This window comes from Lissotriton vulgaris, chromosome 3_1, assembly GCF_964263255.1.
Source record: "Lissotriton vulgaris chromosome 3_1, aLisVul1.2, whole genome shotgun sequence".
Taxonomy (NCBI): domain Eukaryota; kingdom Metazoa; phylum Chordata; class Amphibia; order Caudata; family Salamandridae; genus Lissotriton; species Lissotriton vulgaris.
In genome coordinates this window covers 395,753,676-395,776,163 of record NC_141689.1, presented here as the reverse complement: position 1 = coordinate 395,776,163, position 22,488 = coordinate 395,753,676, and the positions used below count along the sequence as shown (strand labels likewise).

At 41.0% G+C, this 22,488-nt stretch overlaps 1 protein-coding gene across 3 annotated transcripts in view; it reads right to left on the bottom strand.

Annotated features, from left to right (window-relative positions):
- Window positions 1–5,692: 5,692 nt before the first annotated feature.
- The window catches only part of ISL1 (ISL LIM homeobox 1), a 36,721-nt gene continuing 19,925 nt past the window's right edge, over window positions 5,693–22,488 (bottom strand). For 2 of the 3 annotated variants that reach the window (XM_086960615.1, XM_086960617.1), the window contains exons 3-6: window positions 21,198–21,457; window positions 15,548–15,834; window positions 9,452–9,619; window positions 5,693–6,901 (exon numbers count right to left, since the gene is read on the bottom strand). In XM_086960615.1, the coding sequence (XP_086816741.1) occupies window positions 6,785–6,901; window positions 9,452–9,619; window positions 15,548–15,834; window positions 21,198–21,457 (832 nt within the window). In that variant the 3' untranslated portion in view covers window positions 5,693–6,784. The remainder of the gene's footprint in view (window positions 6,902–9,451; window positions 9,620–15,547; window positions 15,835–21,197; window positions 21,458–22,488) is intronic. The other variant, XM_086960616.1, reaches the window with a different exon arrangement.

Genomic DNA, 22,488 nt, shown 5'->3' with positions numbered 1-22,488 from the left:
ATTTGCAGGGATGCGCCAGTAATTGTAAATATGCCCCTAAGTGTCATTTCCCATCTTAAATTAGTCAATAAAAAAATAACACCCATGTCATTCTGTAGGCACGCATTCATGGTGATGCACCTCTTTTTATCTTTGTTTTTGCCAAGACGGCACAATTTAGGCAAAAAAAAACATTTTTCTTCCAGCATATGTCCCCCACACCAGCAAAAAGGATTGCCATAACAAAAATGTTTACAAGGTGAGACCTATTTGATCATACAACAGGTATGACAAGAGTAATATTCCTATATTCATTTAATTTCAGGAATAAAAAAACCAATGGTTTACAAAACACCAAACACAAAAAATGCACAAAGATTTGGGTACCTGTCTCACGCATCACGTCAACTGGATGTGATGCTCGAGACTTAGATCCCTGGTAGCAGCCTCACGTTTAATTTTTAAGTCAGCCAAGTGTTCTCAAGAATAAAGGAAATACCTGGACCCCATTCATGACCAGAGAACTCAAATTCTGATTTCCTTCCCCAATGAGGCAGAGACTCCTACTTTAGTATAATCTCAACATGGTGGGTCTGACTGGAGGTGATGAAGCACGCCACAAAAGAGTGAGTGAGGCCTTTCCGTCCAAATCTCTGTGTTTTTTTGTGTCCAATGTTCTGTAATGAATAGTTTCTTTATTCCTGATATAAATATTGGAATATTACTTTAGCCGTGCCCTGTGTGACATGTTTTCAGGTGTAGAGGATGTATGGCAAACAGACCTCTAGCTCCCTGGCTGTGTGATTGACCTATTGCCTTTGCTAGGGATGTTGTCAAGCAGGTGTACTACCAGAGTAGGTAAGCACTTGTGATCAAGATGAAAGTGCAGATCTTTCCAGCACATTTGAATGTTCTCAATGTCATCTTTGGAAATGTAGCAGGGCACAGGCTTCACTACCCAAAGAATGCTTTCATGCATAGGAGATTTGGTTCAATTTCGAAATACACGACTGTGCACTCCAAGAAGAGCACTACAATGTACGCACTGACATTACCTGATACACACTTAGTAAATATTTAAAATACAATTCAGCCATTCATATACATTTAAAGTACATGCTCTATACCTCAGTTCTAGATTTATGGATTTGTTTCCTACAGAATATGTAAAAAACATGTTTTATACATATAAATGTATGGTCTGGTATGAAATATCATAATAGATTTCAATCCTTTTAACTAAGACAATCAAATCAGTGACTCATTTGGGTGTGCTGGTTCATGGTTGCAGAAGAGCTTCAATGGCAAACATAGTGACAGTCCAATGCAGTTTTCCCTGTATGTGCAAATGTTTGGGCTGTGATGTCTGTCAAACAGCAGTGCTTTCGTAAACCCACATTCAAAGACATGGTATCATGGAATATAATTTCTTTAATTCACTGGTATTTGACATACATTTAAGTCTATAATAACTGCTATGACGTAATTCCCATGAATGATTGCCATCCTTTCAAGGGGTAAACAAAACACGTTATAAAACATGCTTTCTAGAACATTTATTTCAACGAGTGTGTTAGGGTTCCATATCACAAACTCTGGCATCTGACGTCAATTGCATCCTCTAGGCTCTAGGTGTGTTATCGTGACACCAGAAGCCCATGGCATAATGACAGGCTCGAGTAGTCATGCACGGGGTCCTTTAGTATTCAGCAAGATGGGTCGCCTACTTAATATACGCCACTGGCATCTGTGTGACTCACGTGTCACAAATTGGAATTAAATTAACTCAGCAATTAATTCTTCTCGAGATGGGTAATCGAGTACCGATTCATTGGGTAATACTAGGACCTATTTTGTAAAGTGCTCAGAAATGCAAAGCTACTATTGATTTCACTCGAGATTCAGCCAGTCTTGCATAATTGTTTATGGCATAATTTAAACATAGTTTAAAAACATAATGCTCCATCGTTTTATTCGTGCCCTGGCGTTTTTGTGATCTTTTGGAGCGAATGACCCAAACATTTAGGGTAATTTACCAAGGGACGTGGGTGCTGGGACAGCACTACCCAATATTGTATCTTATATGTCACTCCTCAGAAGGAAAAGACTACAGGATTCGCGGCTCTCATTTCACAAAGGAGAATAGTGACATCATATTGAGATTCCTACCTAGGCATATTTTTTTACAGATACATAGAGCACCAGTGCGGGTGTATATTTAGAATGGGACGCACAGCCACACAGACATATAGACACATAAACACACATGGGCCCGCTGATATATTTGTAAATGAAGAGAGGGTATGTTTTGTTTTAGTTTGAAAATAGGCAAGTCATTGGTCTCACAAACAGGTATTCTTTATCCGCTGAAAAATGTAAACGATAGCAATGCAATCCTTACATCATGATCTAAAAACAGAGGCGTATCAGAGTGAATAACCGGATTTCATTTGGGAGATTCTGGTATTATTTACAAACCACTCAAAACCAATATAAACACACACGTGCAGTAGCATATTATTACAATTGTTGAGAATGGAAGTGGTGGTAAGTCATGAGAGAGAAGCCTAAGTCGCTCATCATAATGCCCTACGCCTCCCTCAACAATGATATTAAAGAACATTTTACACTCTACACGTAGGCATATATGGTTAACGCCAAGGCACGTTTCTTGTGCATTTGTTAAAAAAAATATAACAGGATGCTAGGGATTACGATTGTGCAGCAAGGTGAAATCATGGTGGAAAGCCCTCATGGCTGTTAAGAGAGTTATTTCCCTTGGAAAAAAAAATAATTCTAACATGCAATGTGTGAGAACATAAGCACAGTTTTGCTAATTTAATATCCTGTGTACTATGGTACTAATTTGGACATATACCTTTGCATGATAATAAAAAATCTAATCATGTGCGTTTATCAGTATGTTAGCATGATGTTGCCAAAAAACTCAATCAAGATGGTTTAAGAAATGTGTGTTTGTGAGTATAGTTTCTCCAAACAATATCTGTTATTGATCCATTTTTGTTTTCACTCCCATAGTGTGTGTGTGTGTGTGTGTGTTTGTGTGTGTGTGTGGGCCCACTCATGTGTCTGTATCCCAAACACACATGCTATTAGGAGGAAAGGAGCAAGTGCTGTGATAGAAGTAGGGTCAGGCAATAATTAGTACTATGCACAGGTGAAATCCTTTATTATCACAGTTCAAGGGAGACTCATGTTTATCGCCCCCCTAAGATTCATTGCTTGTCTTATGGACCTGTCCAGTGCAATTGTGCTCTGGTTCTCCTTAAATATAAATAAAAATATCTATATCTATATCTATATCTATATCTATATCTATATCTATATATCTATATCTATATCTATATATATATATATATATATATAGATATAGATATATATATATATATATATATATATATATATATATACATATACACACACACACACACATATGTATATATATGTGGCTGTCATACATGAAACCATATTTTCAGATGCTCACAGAGTACAATGCAGTTGAGCGACGGAAGAGGCAGTATGACTGACTCCCAGCGTCACCCTTCTTGAGTCATGACCCTCCCACACTCAACAATGTACCTCGTATATGTGACACAATGCACATCTGTAAAATATATACATATAGAGGATGGTAATATGACCCAGTGTTGCCATCGAAGTGTTTTAGTGATATCATAACCCCATAAACCACGAGGCTGAAAGCTGACTGATTTCCAGATGTCACCAGAACCCCAAAATGGCAATACAGTACCCTATTGCACATATTTCCCGTTATGGACTTTCCCTTTAAATAATTATATTGGTGCACTTAGCTTTACATAATTATATTGGTGCACTTAGCTTGAAAAACCTAATTTTTTCAAACAGGAAAATGTTTAGCGGAGACAGTACCTAAAATACTGACATGTACTCTTTAGTTGTGTGCAGTAAAAAGAAGTGAACATTACTTAATTTTGTTGTTTTAAAGGTAGAATAAAAACATACTCTTTGTGTAGTTCATACACACGATTTGTCTGAAACAAGGAGTAATTGTTGAAACTGTTCTCTTCGAGGTAAAGCTAACAAAGGACACCAGTTAGATCTAGAGTGTTCAGGCTTTGGTTGCTTTTCATGCATAGACTTTTGTAAAACAATGGGTAACGTCATACACGGTGGAATAATGCCCTTCTACGGATACAGAGGTTACTGCATAATTAGGGAAGGGGAATGTTTAGTTTGTGTTTATTTTTTATAATTTACTGTTTGATATTACAGTGGCTAATGGTGAGGGCCAGCTGAATTATGCGACTCTGTGGCTCCACAATTAACTGCATAATTGTGGATTTACCACATGTACAACATAAGTTGCCACATATTTTAAGATTTTCAAATAAAATTATAGCTAGCTGAAATGGACGATAAATACTGACAAAGAATGAGCTGCATACTTTGACAGGACGGCCCACAAATCCCCCTGCAGCCTGCAGAGCTTTACATTTTCATAGATACTAGAATTATTCAGCATCCAGGAACAAATTATACCGCAATATTATGTAAAGCTTGAGATAAAAAACGCATAGCCAGTACATAAAACCTAAACATTGTCACTCCAGTCAGTGGGCACTGTTAGTTGCACTTTGAAGAAAAGAGCATCTTTAAGCCAGTTACCACAAAACATATATACATGTAATATAATAGATAATGGGAAACGGGTAATATGCTTCTATATTGCCACCGATATTGGGATTTGGTGACGTTTATAAAATACTCAACCTTCGGCCTCATGGTTGTGTGAGCAAGGCAGAAAGTGCCAAAATGCATAACAGCGAAAACTAAAATAAAAAAGAAACTGATCGTCTGATCCAGCTCCTGTGTGGGTATCTGATTCTTGAACTAAGGAATTGGAGTAGATAGATAGATAGATAGATAGATAGATAGATAGATAGATAGATAGATAGATAGATAGATAGATAGATAGATAGATAGATAGATAGATAGATAGATAGATAGATAGATAGACAGACAGACAGACAGACAGATAGATAGATAGATAGATAGATAGATAGATAGATAGATAGATAGATAGATAGAACCGCCCATAAGGTTGCATGCACCAAAGGACCAGGCTCATACATCTCAAAGAGATTTATTCGCACTTAATCAGCCATCACCACGGAAAGACCCTGCACTTCATCGCATTCTTCCATCTGTACATCAAACCAATCTCAGTCATTCATGATGCACATAAAGCAGAGTATGGAGGGCAATTAACAACATTCCACTACAAGCAGTGGATATGTGTTGACAGACTTGTAGGCACACAGAAGTAAAGTCTGAGATGAGGGAAATCCATAATGTGAATAGCTGAACGAGATCATTATGAAATGAGGAAGCACAAAAAACAAAGTTGGCAGGGTAATGGGCCTTCCTTTTCTGACTCCTTTCTTGTTTACCACAGTAATCAATTTGTACAAATAATATATTAACTGGGGAGAGGGATTTAAGTACTTGCTCATGTGTTTACCACGTAGCATCATGAACATACCTGCCTCAACATTAAAATATAAATGTTATATTAGTCAGTTTACATTCCGCAAGTCTGCACATACCCCTGATACACACACACACACACACACACAGTCACACGTTTGTTAGAGAAGATTACTTCCTTCATTCATTGACTATAGTGAAATAGTTAAGAGGATACAATTCTACATATGGCGCTTTTATTTCACATATTTAAGAAATAGACAGAACACATAGAATTAAACATATAATTCAAGACAATACAAACTTGTTCTTCTTTTTTACTTCAGCAAACAAAATCAGTCAAATTACATGAAAAGTGGCAAGTCTTTCGACAATAAATAATAAATTACTTTATAATTTTTTCAATGCATGAGCAAACAAAAAAAAAGTTTCCTATTCTTCTCTTTATTCCAGAGAGAGAGAGCGAGAAACACTCTTTTTTTTAACCAATAACTATACACATCTTTGGGGAAAATGTTCTTGGACTGACACAATGTACACACAATCCCAAGACGCTTGTGGCAAAATAGAGGTATACCTTGTTGCAACGCTCTCTAGAGAGGTTATCGAAAAAAATATTCAAAAACCTTTTAAAGCAGTGTCAGTTGTGGGTTAGGGCTTCTTGAGAAATGGGGGGACGGGGAGAGGGGATTCACTCCCCCTTAAAAAAATACAGCCACATGCTAGTGAAGACCCAACTTCACCCCTTGTAATAAGAGCTTAAAGCATTGCACGCCAACTCAGCTCTACCTTAAATCCAGAAAGGATCCCACCAGCAATTGTCCATTCTGCTGAGGCAACGTCCAGCCTGATCCACTGGAATCCTGCTAGATCTCCTGTTTGGCAAGGCAAAGGTCGAGCCGTGTTCAATACATAAACAGCACCATTGGTATGCGCGTGGAACTCATTTCTCCTTATATCTGTCGTTTGTGTTGCACAGGGGTGGGGGATGCCGAATAATATTTTCTAGGGCGAGAGCCATGAATATAAATCCTCTACGTCATAAAAAACGTCTTTGAAGTACTCCTCCGTTCATTGGACATTGTTTTTCGTTGTCAATCCTAGTAAGATCCCATGATTGTCTTCACAGTGTTGCTACCATACCACCTTGTCGTTAAAACAGACATCGTGCATTTCATGGAGCTGTCTTGCCTATGTTCGGTTTGATAATAACGCGGTCATTAAATACTTAGTTTCTTTTCTTCTAAGGAGGCTAAGGTCACAATTCCCATTCTTGCTCCAGCAGGAAAAGCCATAAGTGAGTTCATGAAGTCGCTCATGCTTCAATGGGACTGGCTACCATGCTGTTGGGTGTGTCCGGGAGCTGGGACGACATCGATGCCACCTCGCTTCCAGTTGAATTGGAGCCTGGTCCCCCTTCTGAAAAATTTACCTGCGGGAAATAGGTCTTCAATTAAAAGCAGAAGAAGGAAATAATAGTAAATCCTGCCATAGGGAACAATATCATAGAAATAAAGCAGTCAACATCTGATAATCCCATAACATAATATGCCCTTCTTTGGATATGCTATTTTTTTCAATGTGTTCACACATAATATTCTCTTTCTTGAATTAACAATCAAGTATAGTTTCAGGTTAGAGTGCCCTCTCCTTAAATTTTCATCGCATTTGGCGTTGTTACGATGCCACATATAACTTACAGTACCTTTCATTTTATTATCCGTAGTTCATTTTTCACACTCTAATAGTTTTATAGATTCATTAATGGTGCTAGTGGAATTTTCTGCTTGATACTCTTAGCTATATACCAGGGATAGATTTTTAAGGTAAGTGGTCAGAGATACCTATAGAAAATAGTATCCACTAGCAATGGCCTCAGGTCAGGGGGCTTTCTGCTGGTCATCCAAGTAAATTTAAATGGTAAGAATGCTCGTGGGAGTGTTTGGGTCACCTCTTTACAATGACCTGAACATTCACGTGAAATGTCCAGGTGCAGAGCTTCAAGTGCAAGAGCTGTGGAGAGGCCCCGATATGTAAGGAAAGTGTGTCTTAGAAAAATGGGCTTGATGAAAAAACATTACTGTAAGCTGCAAACTTTAAAAAGGGTAATTAAAGGAAGAGGCAGACAGAGGAGTATACGTTCTTAGATAATCCATAGCAGGAGAATTTACTGTACATATATATATAGAATTAACTCAGTGACAACTTAAAAGTCGGGCAATTATTTTGAAATTGATTCACTCTCCCTTGAAGTCAGTTTAAGCCTATTTGGATGTCTGTAAACAGTTCTCTTTTGTAAACCATATTTTTATCCTGCCACAATAGACACATTAGGTATGTTGCCAAACCGTGTACAAGGGCTGAATAAAGGAAATTGTCATACAACACTTTTGCGTTGATTCTGCAGCCGGCTATTGTGGTGAACTGATTTCGGCACTCTATTATAGGAGACATCATGTTAGGATTCTACCAATGCTCAGGGTCTGGCAGGCATGGGCTGCAATATTCTGTACTTGTTTCTGCTGCTTAGATTCTTGTTTTTTAGTAAAATATTTGTTAATAATATTTTCACATTTTGTGTTCAACTTTCTCACTTTGTATCCTCTGAAATGAAGCTGTGTTAACAATAATAGCAGAGAGCTGAACGTATAGTTAATTCGGTATCGAGGAGCATATCAAATAAATGCTCACAAACTGCAAAATAACAGTAATGGTTAAATAGAATTAATATATGTTTAATGATATTTCTTGGCATAATGTGTAGAAAAATGCAGCAAGAAAGATCTAATTTGTGGCAATTCCCATCAAACAACAGCAGAATGAAGTTGTGCAATTCTATGATGCCCCTTATGGTATGAGGCCAAATAGCAATTTGAAAAGCTTTGCCATTTCTGAGCCTGATGTTAATCTTGCAGACTGACAAAGATGAACTAGGCTAGAGTGAGATATGCTCAAACAATTTTAAACGCAAGCTTACAAAATTAAAGACTATTGGTTGTTGCATAGTTTTAAATTCTTATCTAAATTTCACCTGTGCATTAAAACAACTGTAAATACATTTTTGCAATAGAAATTTTAAGCTAAACAATTCTGAAAGACAATTATCTCACTAAATATGGATTTAGTGAGGATTTGGTACACATATATACATTTGCACTTGTTTTTACATAATGTTTATCTTTTCATCTTTGCAACTTTGCACACCACTATCTAAAATGCATCTGCACATTATTAAGCCTATCTAGAAGTCGCCAAACAAGGAAACAATGAAGTCAAACTCTGCTCTAAAAGGGATTAACAGTGGGAAAAAACTTTATTTAGACTTCCTCTCCGAGTCCAGTCTGATTCGATTAAGGAAATAATTTAGAACTAGGCTATTCTTCATCTAATCCCACTAAACCCCTGGTGATGACAATACCTGCCATAGAGTTGGACTACTTTTATAGCATTCATCGACTCCTCTGGAGTAATTATTTCGCCATATAAATAGCATATCATCAATAATATATGAAGAAATCTCTATTCCCAGATTAAATGAGTAAACACTTAGACAGCCAATTTTTATATTTTAAATTTATAAGGCAAGACTTGGTAGTGCTGTTAAGTTATCACAAGATGACACCCAGCACTTTAGAAACTGCTAGATACTTAAATAAGTAAACATATGGGAATTTCTTTAAATTGTTATAATTGATGATGCATTTTTTTCATGTTGATATGCACAATATTCATCAACATTGTGAATGAACTTATATATAATAATGACGGCATAATGAGGACTTGTTCCCCCTTTTTTCACCCACTAGTTTCCACTAATCTTTGAAAAGCCAGATTTATGCAGAACAAATTGAAATCCATGTAGTTATATTGGATCAATTCATGTATGACTAGTAACCTTGAAGTTCCATTATTTAGTGTAGAAACCGATGGCATGTTAGATATCTTCCCATAAAGATTCCACTTCCTGAGGAATGCCACTTACCAGTTGCTGAAAGGCAGGCTGATCTATGTCGCTCTGCAGGGCAAAGTCGCTGAGAACTTTCCAGGGCGGCTGGTAACTCTGCACCTCTACCGAGTTGGCCTGTAAACCACCATCATGCCTCTCAGGACTGGCCGCCACCATAGGCGTTCCCGTCATCCCTTGGATGTTCTGTAAACAAGCATGAAGTCATGAGAAGGAGGTTGGGTAACTTTATGGCAGGCTGAGTAACTAAGAGGGTTTTGAAACAAATGTACACAGTCTCCATATGACCTCCTTTCATTCAATTGTTAATCTCTAATTTGAATCACTTTGCTGTTCTTACTTTCCAGTTTTAACCTGTGACACATGCATGGACCAAACACTTCTGGTGAGTTATTTCCATGCTCATCTTCCTGCATTTCACCTTGAACTTTTCCCCTTGTGATAGAGCAGCATTGACTCTAGCACAAAATCTCTAAGTATTGTTTTTTTTTTTAATGGGAGTCACTCATTGAAATGTCATACTTGAAGAAGTTGTTCCACCTTTATTAATAAGCTTGCATTGAGGAAGGCCACCCAATACCTCAATTCCACTGTCACTGCCATGCCACTGATTCGATCCCTCTCATCTTTAAGATCAATGCTTTGTTTTCTATCATAACACTTTGCACCTATCAATAAATTATTGATCATATCGGTTATCCTCAGGTGCAGATTGTTTAAATCTGTGAATAAAGTCCACAATTATACACAATTGTAGTGCACTTATTATCTGTAGTTGGATGTTTCAGAATAACAGGTTCCTGGCACCTCTGGGGCAACAACAGAGCACAGCAAGTTACGCTTGCGTTGTCTATGATATTCTGGGAAGCTTGAGATGAAAAGCACACAGTACTTAATAATCTAAACATAACATAAAAAATGTTTTGTTTTACAGGCAGCATCCGGTTCCATCACCCCCACAGCACAAATAACACTATTGTGAAAGCACAATAAGTGTAGCCAGTGAGAAGATAAGAGGCAGTGGCTTAAACAACATATTCTCCTATCATTTTTTTCTTGGCATCCACCTCCCTTCCCCTTCAGCCTCTTCCAGAGAAAAAATCTGTTCTCTGCTCCCCCAATGAGAATTTACCTTTCTTCCTAAAAATGAAATAGCAAGACTGTCCAGCTAAGATTTTCTCCGCCATCACATCACACCTCCGTCCTGGTACTGCTCACCAGAGTGAAAATGCCACAGTCTTTTTTTTCTATTCTTCTCAACTACATATACCGTATATTTAAAACGTACAATCTCCTTCCACTTACCTCAACTACTTCTTATCCTCTACCTATGCCCTTTTAGACTATTAACTTTAATAGTTTTTCATACTTTCTTTGTTCCTGTTCTTCCTTTTCTCCTCCAGCCACTATGTAAGCTGTTTGCTTCGCAGCGCTATTCGGGAGGTAAGCTCTCTTTGTTTGGGTACCTTCACACTCTTACAGATATTAAGCTAGTTTTCTGCCTTGGTTAGAAGGGTGGGCACACCCAGTAGGCTCTCTGAGACACTGGTGACCTTTCCTCAGTTCACCATCCGCCAATACAGTCCATCCTAGAAAACAGGGGAAAGAGGACCCTGTTTGACCCAGTCATCTTCAACCCTTGGGCACGATCCAGACTCCACCTTAGTCTCTCCTGATAAAAAGTTATCAAGATGAACAGTGATTGAGTGCTCTCTGCCGACACCTCCTGTTATCTGCGTTCAAGAAAATAACTCCTGGAAATGCCAACTCAGCCGCCCTACTTTCAGGATCATATATATGGAGTGTCATTAAACCTGTTCTATTTCCACTTGTTATTTTGCAGCATTATAAATGGGAGAACTAGGTTTTAAATGAATTGCTAAACAAAATCAAGTCTTTTGTACAGTTAGAAATATTGTTTTGCTGTTGCTGCTGTTATTATTAATGTGTCTTCAGATTAATCATTCTGCTAATAATTTTAAGCATCCAATTTGTATCTTCACTTCCTGTTTACAGGGAGCGTACCCACAATCTCTGGAGGCAGCTCTCGTTGGATAATTTACTGTGTTGTGCAAGTCTGTGCTCCTTGGGTTCTGCTTAGAACTCTGTACAGCCCCCCTACTCCTTGCGGGGCCTTGTTGGAGGCAGAGAAAACTTCAGAAGTGGACACCCCTTCTTTCTATTGTCCACGGGATACAGAGTGGAAGTGTCTGTCAGCGGCACTAGTTCATAATATACTTCATGAAATATCCGGGTCCCTTGATCCCACCCAGAGGTCGTGCAGGAGCCTCGCCACACGTGCCCACCAGTGGCCCTTACCCTCGAGGGGCCACCTCGCGTGTGGACTTCGCCCTCAAGACTCGAGGGTCCTGCATACAGATGACTGGCATATAAGCAGCATGAGGCTACGCAGTCTAGGCATCTCCACGCCTCCCATCACAGGCAGACCATTGTTAGCTAGCCATTCAGGCATGTGTGCAGGGGATGAATCTACTCTAACAAATTTCAATTTATTGTTCACGTTGCTGCACATTTTTGGATTCCGGAGTGGCATACTACTGCCAAAATGCGTGTCGACAAATTTTGAGGGGTAGTAAGCGCCATATAACTACAATTACAGTATAGTACAGTACATGTTCAAGTTTGTAGTGACATACTGTAGCCTTTATGGGACAGTACTAAAATGCTATCACAGTGCAGTAAAAAGAAGTCTCATTTTCAGCAGGGAAAGGCTGCTGGTGACTCAGTCTAAAACGAAAGGCGTTATTCTTCTTTTCCTGAATGGTATGCAGAAGTTGGACATTCTGCTCATCAGTAATGGTAATCCCACTCCAGAGCCCTGCTTCCAAATTGTCCTCATTTCTCTGAAGGAGCTCTTCCCTCTGCCTGGCAGCTGCGTCAGGCTTTAGTGAATGTTGGACAAAACCATCTTGCATTGAAAACACACCAGTTGAATGCGGCTTTAATTGAGCCGTGATGTCACGTCAGAGCACAGAAAAGTAGTATATGGGAATCCACGTCATGTCTGCCTGCAAAGGCTGCTGCACTCAAGGCAACATTGTTGTATGTTACAGATGTGTGCCCTCGTCTCTATAGGGTTTAAGGGCTCCCTCCTGTACTCCCATACTGCACTCAAGGCAACAGGCGGTATTACCACAAGCCTATTAGGGAGGCAAAGGCATTTCTGTCAGAGAGTGGACTGCACTAATCTTGGAAACATATGAATGTCCCTAGACTCGTGATGCTCTCTGTGGTCCCCGTCGTCTCAAAAGCAAAAGACGAGCCTAGTTTTTAAGGAGATTAAAACAATATTACAGTCTAATGGCGGTATAAAAGCTTCGAGGACTCCTCCTCTGCACAGAGGAAAGATACACTCACAAGCTCTTTTCTCATAATGCATTTTTAATATGTGACTCCAATTGTCTAATGGAACAGACTAAATTCTCTTTACCATACAGATTATGGAAGGCTCATTTGTGGAAGGTCAAGAGAATGAGTATGGAGAATGTGTATTTTGTTTTGAGTCTATTGTCTGACTATATACAAATACCTCATGTTTACAAACACACTACTAAGCAGGGAAAAGACACACTGAAGTGCAACTAATCAGGAAAGCAAAACTAAGTTTGCAATTGCTAGACAAACATCACTTTCATACGAGGCCATTAACCGATCAGCTGTTTATTATAACTATCTAACTAAACTAAAAGGGCAGCTACTACGTGAATAGGAATGACCTTAAATTGTCATTGAGAAACATTTAGTAAGATTAAGGCTTATGTCAAGCTAACGAGTTATCCAGTACATACCAAAGAAAAGCCACACTTTAAAACAAGGTATTTTACCTGCATGGATGTTATCTACAAACGTTATTGATTGCGGGAAAATTAGATAATAAACGGCCCGTTATTTTGATTACATTATGTGCATTGCTTTAGCAGCAATGTTTAAGCCATCTCTCTTTTTTCAAACTAATTCTGCAGTGAGACACAATGCCAATGGTGCTGCCCTCACTACATCAACAAGCAGTCATCTGAGATCTCAAACAATCTGAATTGAATTATTATTTGTTTTGCTAAAGCCAGGAGAAGTTGTGTATCATTCAAATGGCCTCCTTCAATGTCAACGTCCAAAGACCAATAAACAGAATTAGGAAACCAGGTATCATATCCAAGTTTCATTGTCATTCCTGCACTAAAATAATATTATAAGAAACACTGCACACTGCACACTTTCAACTATGTATGCTGAGCAACAGTATCCCCCTTGTTAATTGTAACCGCATAGTGTAAGTAGCGTGCATCCTGGTGGAACCTTCACTCTGTACCTCTGTGTGTGTGTGTGTATCCCCCAATACTAAACTGAGAAGCCTCAGTTAATGCAAATCCCTACATTGTTGCTGTTCTGAAGTTTGAATAGCACTTACTTAAATCAATGTATTAAAATATATAGCATTACAACCTGTAGAATTAGCTGGCACTGTGGATATAACAGAACTTGCTCGGTTTGGATAATGTATATGCATAGTTAGTAACAAAGTGAACTCTTTGCAAAGCTGACTGGTGGAAATGGGCACAAGACGGTTATCAACAACCGGGACTACCTTAACCCTTTCACTGCGGCGGCTATTCCGCCACAGAGCTAAGGGGCGGGGGGGCCGTGCAGCGCTCCCATGCTGGTGACGGAACCGCTCCATCACGCCCCTCGGGTGACCTGTGCTTGTGACGGAACGGTTCCGTCACGGCCCGCCCGCTCAATAGAACGCGCCGCGCAGGCGCGGCGTGCGGGCCGTGACGGAACCGTTCTGTCACCAGCACAGCCCACCCGAGGGGCGTGACGGAACCGTTCCATCACTAGTGTGGGAGGGGTTAAAGGGTGACGTCTAGGCAACATGCTGACATTTCTCGAATACCTACTTTAAAGATTGTTTTGATGTCTTTTTGAGTATGTGAGTTAAAAGAAAAAAAGTGTTACTATTTTAAACTGATCTCAATCTGGTAAGAAATTCATTTCTTTTTTTCTCTTAGTGTTGGTTGTAATTATTAAAACAATTTTAAATAATCGAATCAATAAATTCCTTTTTACTCACAGACAAATCCCAGCAGCTAGAGCCCACAAAGGAAGAGCACAACCCCGGAAGTGAGGTCTGTAGATAGCTGCCATTGGACCACGAGAAGGATCCAGGCGCTTTGAATGCCTCACAGAACATACGAAAGGGGATGATGGACGGAGCGTTTGAGCAAATCAAACACTCACCCCCAGCCAACTGATCTGGGTTTAATACATCATCATTTTTTAGCTCACTCCACCACCCCAGTTCAGACATGTTTTCCCTGGACCGGAAACAAGCATCCTGGGACTGTACATATTGGGCCTGACTTCCAAAGCTCCAAGCAAGCTGACGTGGCACTGTGACCGACTCCTAACCTGAGATTCCAGCAATGGATATATTACTCTCCAGCTAAAAACACTACGGGAAAAAACACTAGTTGCACTAGGCCACAAGCCCTGCAAAATCTGAGCCCAGAGCTGGGAATGCAGACTCTGGAAGGAGCTGAAAACAAACAACCCTCTTTAGACAGAACTTCCTGGCGAAACCGAAGAGCAGGAACTGGATTGACGCTCTGCTTCTGCTGCAAATATTTATAGATCTCCATTTTTTTCATGCTTTTTCCTCTCCCCTTCTTTTATCCCGTTCAGTTATGGCACACTAAAGCATTTGACTTCTAACACTTTATAAAACATCAATAAATAAATCTATATATATATATATATATATATATATATATATATATATATATATATATATATATATATATATATATATATATATATATATAAACGTAATATCTCACTGCACGAAGGGAAGTGTCAATTCTGCATGCAAGATCATTATACTGCTGTGACCGATGATTACAATTCAATTTTAAGGCATATCTTGCTCACATCAAGCATAAATCATGCATCCACTTCAGTAAATTCACTACATCGAAGACCCTTAAATAATTCAAGTGTGTTATATAAAGTTCACTATATCTCACTCCCACCCTATGTCTCTCTGCAATGCTATAATTCTTGTCATTGGCGCAGTCTACGGAAGCTGCAGACACTTACGGTTTTGTCGTTGGGCTGCTGCTGCTGAAGCTGTTTCATCAATATGCTCCTTTTTTTGTCCTTGCAGCGCTTGTTTTGAAACCATACCCTGATGACCCTGGGGCTGAGGCCAGTCATTTCCACGAGCTGCTCCTTCATGAGGGCATCAGGCCGAGGGTTGGCCGCGTAGCAGGTCCTCAGGGTGTGGAGCTGTTTCTCGTTTAGCACAGTTCGGACTCGGGTGGTCTTTTCTGGCTGCTTGTGGACGTGCGGCCGGAGAGCGGGCTGCCTGGCAGAGATAGGTTCTGCTGTAAGGAAAGTCCAGGAGAAAGAGTCCAGTTTTTAAACTTGCAACACTGAGTGTGCCTGCATGACAGTGATATTAACTGAGTAGACTCTGTGTGTGTGTGTGTGTGTGTGTGGACACATACACACACACACAAACGCACATTGTGGAAGTATTTAAAGTTGTAACCTTTTTTTAAATCTAAAATCTGCAAATAATACATTTCCATTAGTAATAATAATGGGTTTTCTAAATGTAGTAGTTGACTAGTAACAATAAAACATACAATTCCCAAACCGCACAAAATATCATGGAATTTCCTTCTGGGATCGCTAAGAAATGTGTTAGAATAGTAGGGGCCAGGTGTTGGAAGGAGTTATACACATTCTGTGCCTATGTGAACATGCTTTAGTAGATATGACCCTAGATCTGCAAAATAGGTTTAGGGTGTGACAAGTAAGGCCCTGCTCAGTTCTGGATTTACTTCCTGAGGGGCCCCATTCCTCAAAAGCTCCTCTGAACATGCCTGCTCTGGCAACTGGTGTTCATCTGTACTCTCCTCTTGTGCGTTTGTGAAATGTGTTTGTACTTTAAATATGATAATAATAAGGCATTGAACACCGCCATTAACAACTACTGAAGAAACTGCGGCCCAGCCACTACATGATATTCTTTGTTTCTGCCCTTGTGTCAGTCCATCTGAAACCCTCAATCATGTCACGATGGGGACGGGGTATTCTGTGCTGTTTGACCTGGGCACAGATGGTTACTATTCTTCAAACTAGACAGCCTCACATCAGAATCCCATATAAATGTTTCATCTAGAACTCTGGAATATGTGTATGGACCAGGGCAGCAAATTCATATTATGTAACATGTGTTAAATTAAAATTAAAAACAAATACTTTCACACCAGAGCCAGACTTACAACAATAAGTGGCTCTTCTCGCCTGCAAGGATGCTTCAGACTCTGGGACAGATCACCGCAGCACAATATACATCTGGGAAGCCGTATACAATGAAGTTTGAGCGAGGTAACACTCTGAACTGAAAATCCTACTGATCAACTTCAATTTATAAAGTGTTATGTGTGGCTCAGGGCACCCAAGTCTTAAATGACCAACAAAAGACATTTCTGAGCGACTGTGTTTGAAGACAGAAGGCCTGATGGAATTAGAAATTGTGTGATGCGCGTGAGCATCAGAGGGGCTAGTTCCATAAGGGAGGAGGGGCGTTGTCACCCACGAGCATGCACTGCCGACCATCTTGCAGTGGAAACCAGGCTAGCTTGGCCTTTTTCTAAAATGCAAAAGATGACAATGACCAGTGCGGTTGGTTGCGCCTTGCCGCAGTGAATGTGTGCACCGCTGCGGTCACAGGGAATGCATTAACTGTTTGTTGAAGAGAGCAGCAGCTCCCACACCAGGCACACGATGTTTATTTGGTTAAAATATACTCAGCAAAATCTGATTAAGTGAAGCTTTAAGCGCAGCAGACGGTGCAGTCTGCCCAAAGGCATGGAAAAGATTATCTCTCTTCTCCCTGAGGTACCAGGGGCTTTGTCATCTAAAACCAGTTCAATATGGATAGATATTTCCAGTGTTCAGACAAATTAGCCATCAGTGACTGGAAAAATTACCTGCGCTGCTTCTTTTTTTCTGTGCTACAGTTGCCTTGCTTCTAGACATGTTTACAGTTTGTTGCTCACTCCTGTGGAAGAAAATGAAGGGCTACCATAGATCTTTGAGCAGGGAGCCGAGCCTCTGGTAGCGGGATTTAGGTGGAATTGTCAGCGAATGGCATTCTATGTTTCAAGTAAGCAGGCTCAGTCTGAAGGCAATTACGAAAGATTAGCTTGTTGACAGTTTTAAATTACACACTAAGTGCCAGCCTGCAGTTACTAAGTCTATGTCCCTTCCCGGCCCGCTCTCCCTTGCACACACATGAAATGAACGTTTCGCAAAAATGAATTTAATGGGATTTTCTGGCTCAAGGTAACAATGTGGCCCAAGTTACCCTTCAGCCGCCTTCATTCACTATGAGTCAAATTGGTGATTAAACTCAATCCTGGGAAACATTGCCTTATGTCTTCCTCATACATACTCTGACCCAATATATAGCCCAAATGCTTCCTAATGCATAGGAAGCCATTTATGTGGAAATACACTCTGTATTGTTTTAAGTGAAGAATTGTTTACTAAGTGTGATTTGTAGCATGCAAATAAAAACACTTGAGTTCTCCAGTGCTGGGGCACTCTTACTCCTGAATGTATTGAGAATCAATGGAATGTCAGCTCAGGGCTCCCTAGTGTGTTACCGGGTGACGTGATCAGGGAAGTGCTGCAGCCTCTGTAAGGTGACTTGTGGCCTAGTTATTTTTGTTATTGCAGCAGTGACATACAAGTGTCTGTTAAAGAGCTGCATCATGAGGGTTCAGGCGGCGCCAGAGCATTCAATGACAGCACCTAGATAATTATCCCTTCTACATGTACCTTTTGTTTGCTATGACTCATACATGCAGGCTCTTCCCTTGCACGTGGGCGTGGATTCCACAGCACCCCTCTGAAGGCCACAAACTCCGTCAGAAGGTTGGACAAGTCAACCACTCCTCCTATCCTTTTGAAAGAATGTCTTCCATTGGTTGCAAAGGGTTATGCCCTTGTCTTCAGCAATGCAAATGACATAATCTCTCGACAGAGGGTACTCCATTCTGGATTGTGCATAGACACTACTAGAGGAAAGGACACTGGGGTTTACTTTCTATGTAAATCTTGATGATTTTGCATGATTGTAGTTGGGAGGGGCGCACATTAAAAAGAAAGGGATAGAGTCCAGGAATAAAACGCTTTAATTCTAGAGGAGTATTAGGCCAGCAATGACTCTTCTGGAACAAGCATTCCAAATAAATGATGTCAGTACATGCACATACTGATAGTTCCTGCACCTTCCTGGCTGGGGGTTTAAAACAATGATCCTGGGCTTTGTCCAGCTCTACAGTTGTATTCTTTTCTGACACTGCAAGGTCCAGGTGACCCCTCTCCACATGACCCAAGTCACAACAGCCTTTGCTGATCCACAATGGAAACTATAGCCCAAAAAAGCAAAACTAGCACATGCACATATAATAGTGCACTAAGGGATGAAAGTGTTGGATCTGTGAGCAGGACATTGCACAGCACACGTGTACCTTGTGCCAGGTGAGCTTACGGTGATATATGGAAACAGCTGAGGCCAAATGAAAGTGGGAGAATAAGAGGATGAAACAGCAGAATCATCCCATTTTAATCAGCAAAACTGGAGTGTCGATGGTGCGGTCCAATAGCTATAAATGAATACATTCAACATGAAAGATTGCTGATTGGCCAACGCTAGAAATGATAAATAGCATTTTGTTGCTCCTAAACTGACACTGTGAGGAATAGTTACAGTGAGTACACAATGCTCAAAATGGATATAGAACACGACTAATCAAACATGAGAAGATTGCAACAAGAAAAGGAAATCTTCCGCAAAAAAGGAATTGTAATAGCCATAGGGGTCTATTGCATGGAAAAGAGGCTCTATGCATAAGTTACATGTACTCCTACATGTAGATGCTTTTTCCATACATGATTTGACAGAATTACTTAAGTAGGTATATTCTGTGTGAATGGTCAACTTAGTAGTGAAGGATACATAAGCATATGCATTAAGCATAATGACCTTTGTTATTCCGGACCGCAGGGTCTGCCTGTCCCTCAATATTACCTCAGGTTTGCAATTCTGTGATATTTAATGTTAAATCCTACTGGATAGTTTAACATTTTTTACAATAAAGCAACTGAACTCCGTTTAGATACTTTGATGCAGGGGTAAAGACAAGCCTTGAAAGTGCACATTAAAACTAAAGAGTTAAAAAAAAATTACAACTGAACAGTATTTGTATGCAGGATTTTTGGAAGATTAATTGTGCCACATCATACAAAGTCAGGTGTGTGCTTGCGTGTCTCTGTATGTTGTTACTAGGGAGTATCCCATCTGATGTTGTGTGTGCACCATGGAATACAGTGTGTGCCTTTCTTCCCTGCACATGAAGTCAGAGTGTGTCATGAGGCATCACCATCGCTAGGACAGTGGCAGATGTAATACGGACTGTAGGCCCAATTCATGAAGCTGTGTGCGCAAGCTTGGTTAGCGCACACATGCATATATCCTTTTCATGACTACAGAACTGCTTCTGACAGTCACAAAAGCTGAAATTAAACTTGTAAAATGATTTCCCGGTGGCCAGATGAGAGGCTTCATTTATAGAATTAGAATACAATGAAAGTATGCGAAAAAAGCAAACGTACTTGTTTGTATAAACTGACAGACTGTATCCCACTCCATTGCCACCTCAGAAAGGCTCTCTCGCGCTCAGGGGTAAATCTGTTTCCAGGGCTGGGTGGGCAGGGAACCACCTCAAACACGAAGAGGGGGAGGAGTGGCGGCACTCCTAGGGAAAACAAGATTTCCCATTGGCGAAATTAGATTGTATTATTAGCACCCAGATATATCAATGTATGGTTAAGTGTAAATAGAATTCGCACAAAAAAAACAGGAATACTATACTTATGGGAAAACTATGACAACCGCAGCTTCCCAGGGGCCCTCCTGGAGACCTTGGCCAATTTAAAACAAATCAGAAAACTGTGTAGGAGCAGATTTATAATTTGCAGTGGTGTATGGGCCCTGCGGCTGCAACACATGGACATAAAATACACTTTAGTGGATTTGGTTGGATGAGCGCGGGAAAAACCATTACGTGGATTCGTAAAATAAAATAGTATGTCTTTTTCCATTCTTCGGTTATGTGTGGGAGCTTGAGAGGATGAAATGTGTGGGTGTCGGCGCTTGTCAGTGTGTGAATGCGAGTCTGTGTGAAAGCTAGAGAGCAAGCGAAGGACCTGTGAGTACACGAACATGCGGTGTGTACGGAGACAGCAGTGTGTAGTGTAAAATGCGTGAGTGGAGGTGTATTTTACCATTCGTAGGTGTGGGGAATGACATTCGTGGGCACAGAGCTTCATTTGAATGGCTGTAGGGGTGTATAAGAATGCATGTGTATATTTTGTGCTCACGCATGCGAATGAGTGTTCTCAAGCTTCTGACACAGGACAGTGGACAGTCGACTCAAAGGCCATATTCTGCCTACATGTTGAAAAGAGGCTTGGGGTGAGTGCAGGATAGAGTGACAATGGGCGTGCCTGCCACCTAGAGGCAGCTGGGGACATTGCAATATATTATATTGTAATCAGCGCCGGGTCTCCGTGGGTTGCAGTCAGTGGGGTGCTTTAGTCCTATACCTCGGCTCAGTGTTCGGGTGTTTTTCTGACTAGGCTCATGTATACGTAGCTGAAGAAGTACCTGCCATCTGCAGAGGCCGGGCAGGGTGCAGGGGGCTGAGAGGGTCCGCCGCCCCCAGGCTGGCCCGTTCCACCACGTCGTGGTCCGCCCGACAGAAGAGGCCGTCTTCCCGCAGTGCAAACTCGTCGCCAGGAATGAGCTGCCGGCTGCACGCCACGCAGCTGAAGCACTCGATGTGGTACACCTTGGACCGCGCGCGCATCACAAAGTCATTCTTACTGAAGCCAATGTTACACTTCGCACACTTGATTCCGTACAACCTGTGCCAGCAGGGACAGAAAGAGAAGACGGACATTAGTCAGGCGAAACTGCACAGTTTTCACATTCTGTTCTGTACCGCCAGTGCCAGCAAGGACAGTCTGCATTTTGTATAGACCATTGAAGCTCTGAGTCCCAGTGCCCGCCGTGCACAAACAGCACTTTCTGCAATGTCTTTAAACCACTCAAGCTCTCACCGCCCACCCGGCACCAGCGGCACTTTCTATAGTGAGTACCATCGAAGCTCTGTGACCCAGTATCTGGCACACGCAAGCAGCACTTTCCCTGTGCGTATAAATCACAAAAGCTCTATGTCCCAGTGTCTGCCGCGCACAAGCAGCACTTTCCACTGTGTGCAGCACTTTCCACTATGTGTGTATACAATAGCAGAGCTTTGTCTCAGTGTCACCCATGCACAAGCATTAGTTCTACAGTGAATATAAACCACTGAACCTCAGTGTCCCAGTGTCCACCAGGCACAAGTGGCACTTTCTATAGTGAGTATAAACCATTGAAGCTCTATGTTCGAGTGTCCACTTTCCATGTGTGTATAAGCCACTACAACTCTGTGTCCCAGTGTCTGCCACGCACAAGCAGAACTTTTCACTGTGTGTGTATAAAATATCAAAGCTTTTTCTCAGTGTCAGACATGCACACGCAGCACTTTCTGCAGTGTATTTAAGCAGTGTTTTTAAAATACTGAAGCTTTCAGTGTGGGTCCTCGCGAGCAGTACTTTCTGCAGTGTGTTTACACGACTGAGCTTTCAGCGTGGGTCCTCGCAAGCAGCACTTTCTGCACTATGTTTACACTACTGAGCTTTCAGTGTGGGTCCTCGCAAGCAGCACTTTCTGCAGTGTGTCCATACTACTGAGCTTTCAGCGTGGGTCCTCGCAAACAGCACTTTCTGCACTATGTTTACAGTCCTGAGCTTTCAGCGTGGGCCCTCGTAAGCAGCACTATCTGCAGCATGTTTACACTACTGAGCTTTCAGCGGGGCTCCTCGTAAGAAGCACTTTCTGCAGTGTGTCCATA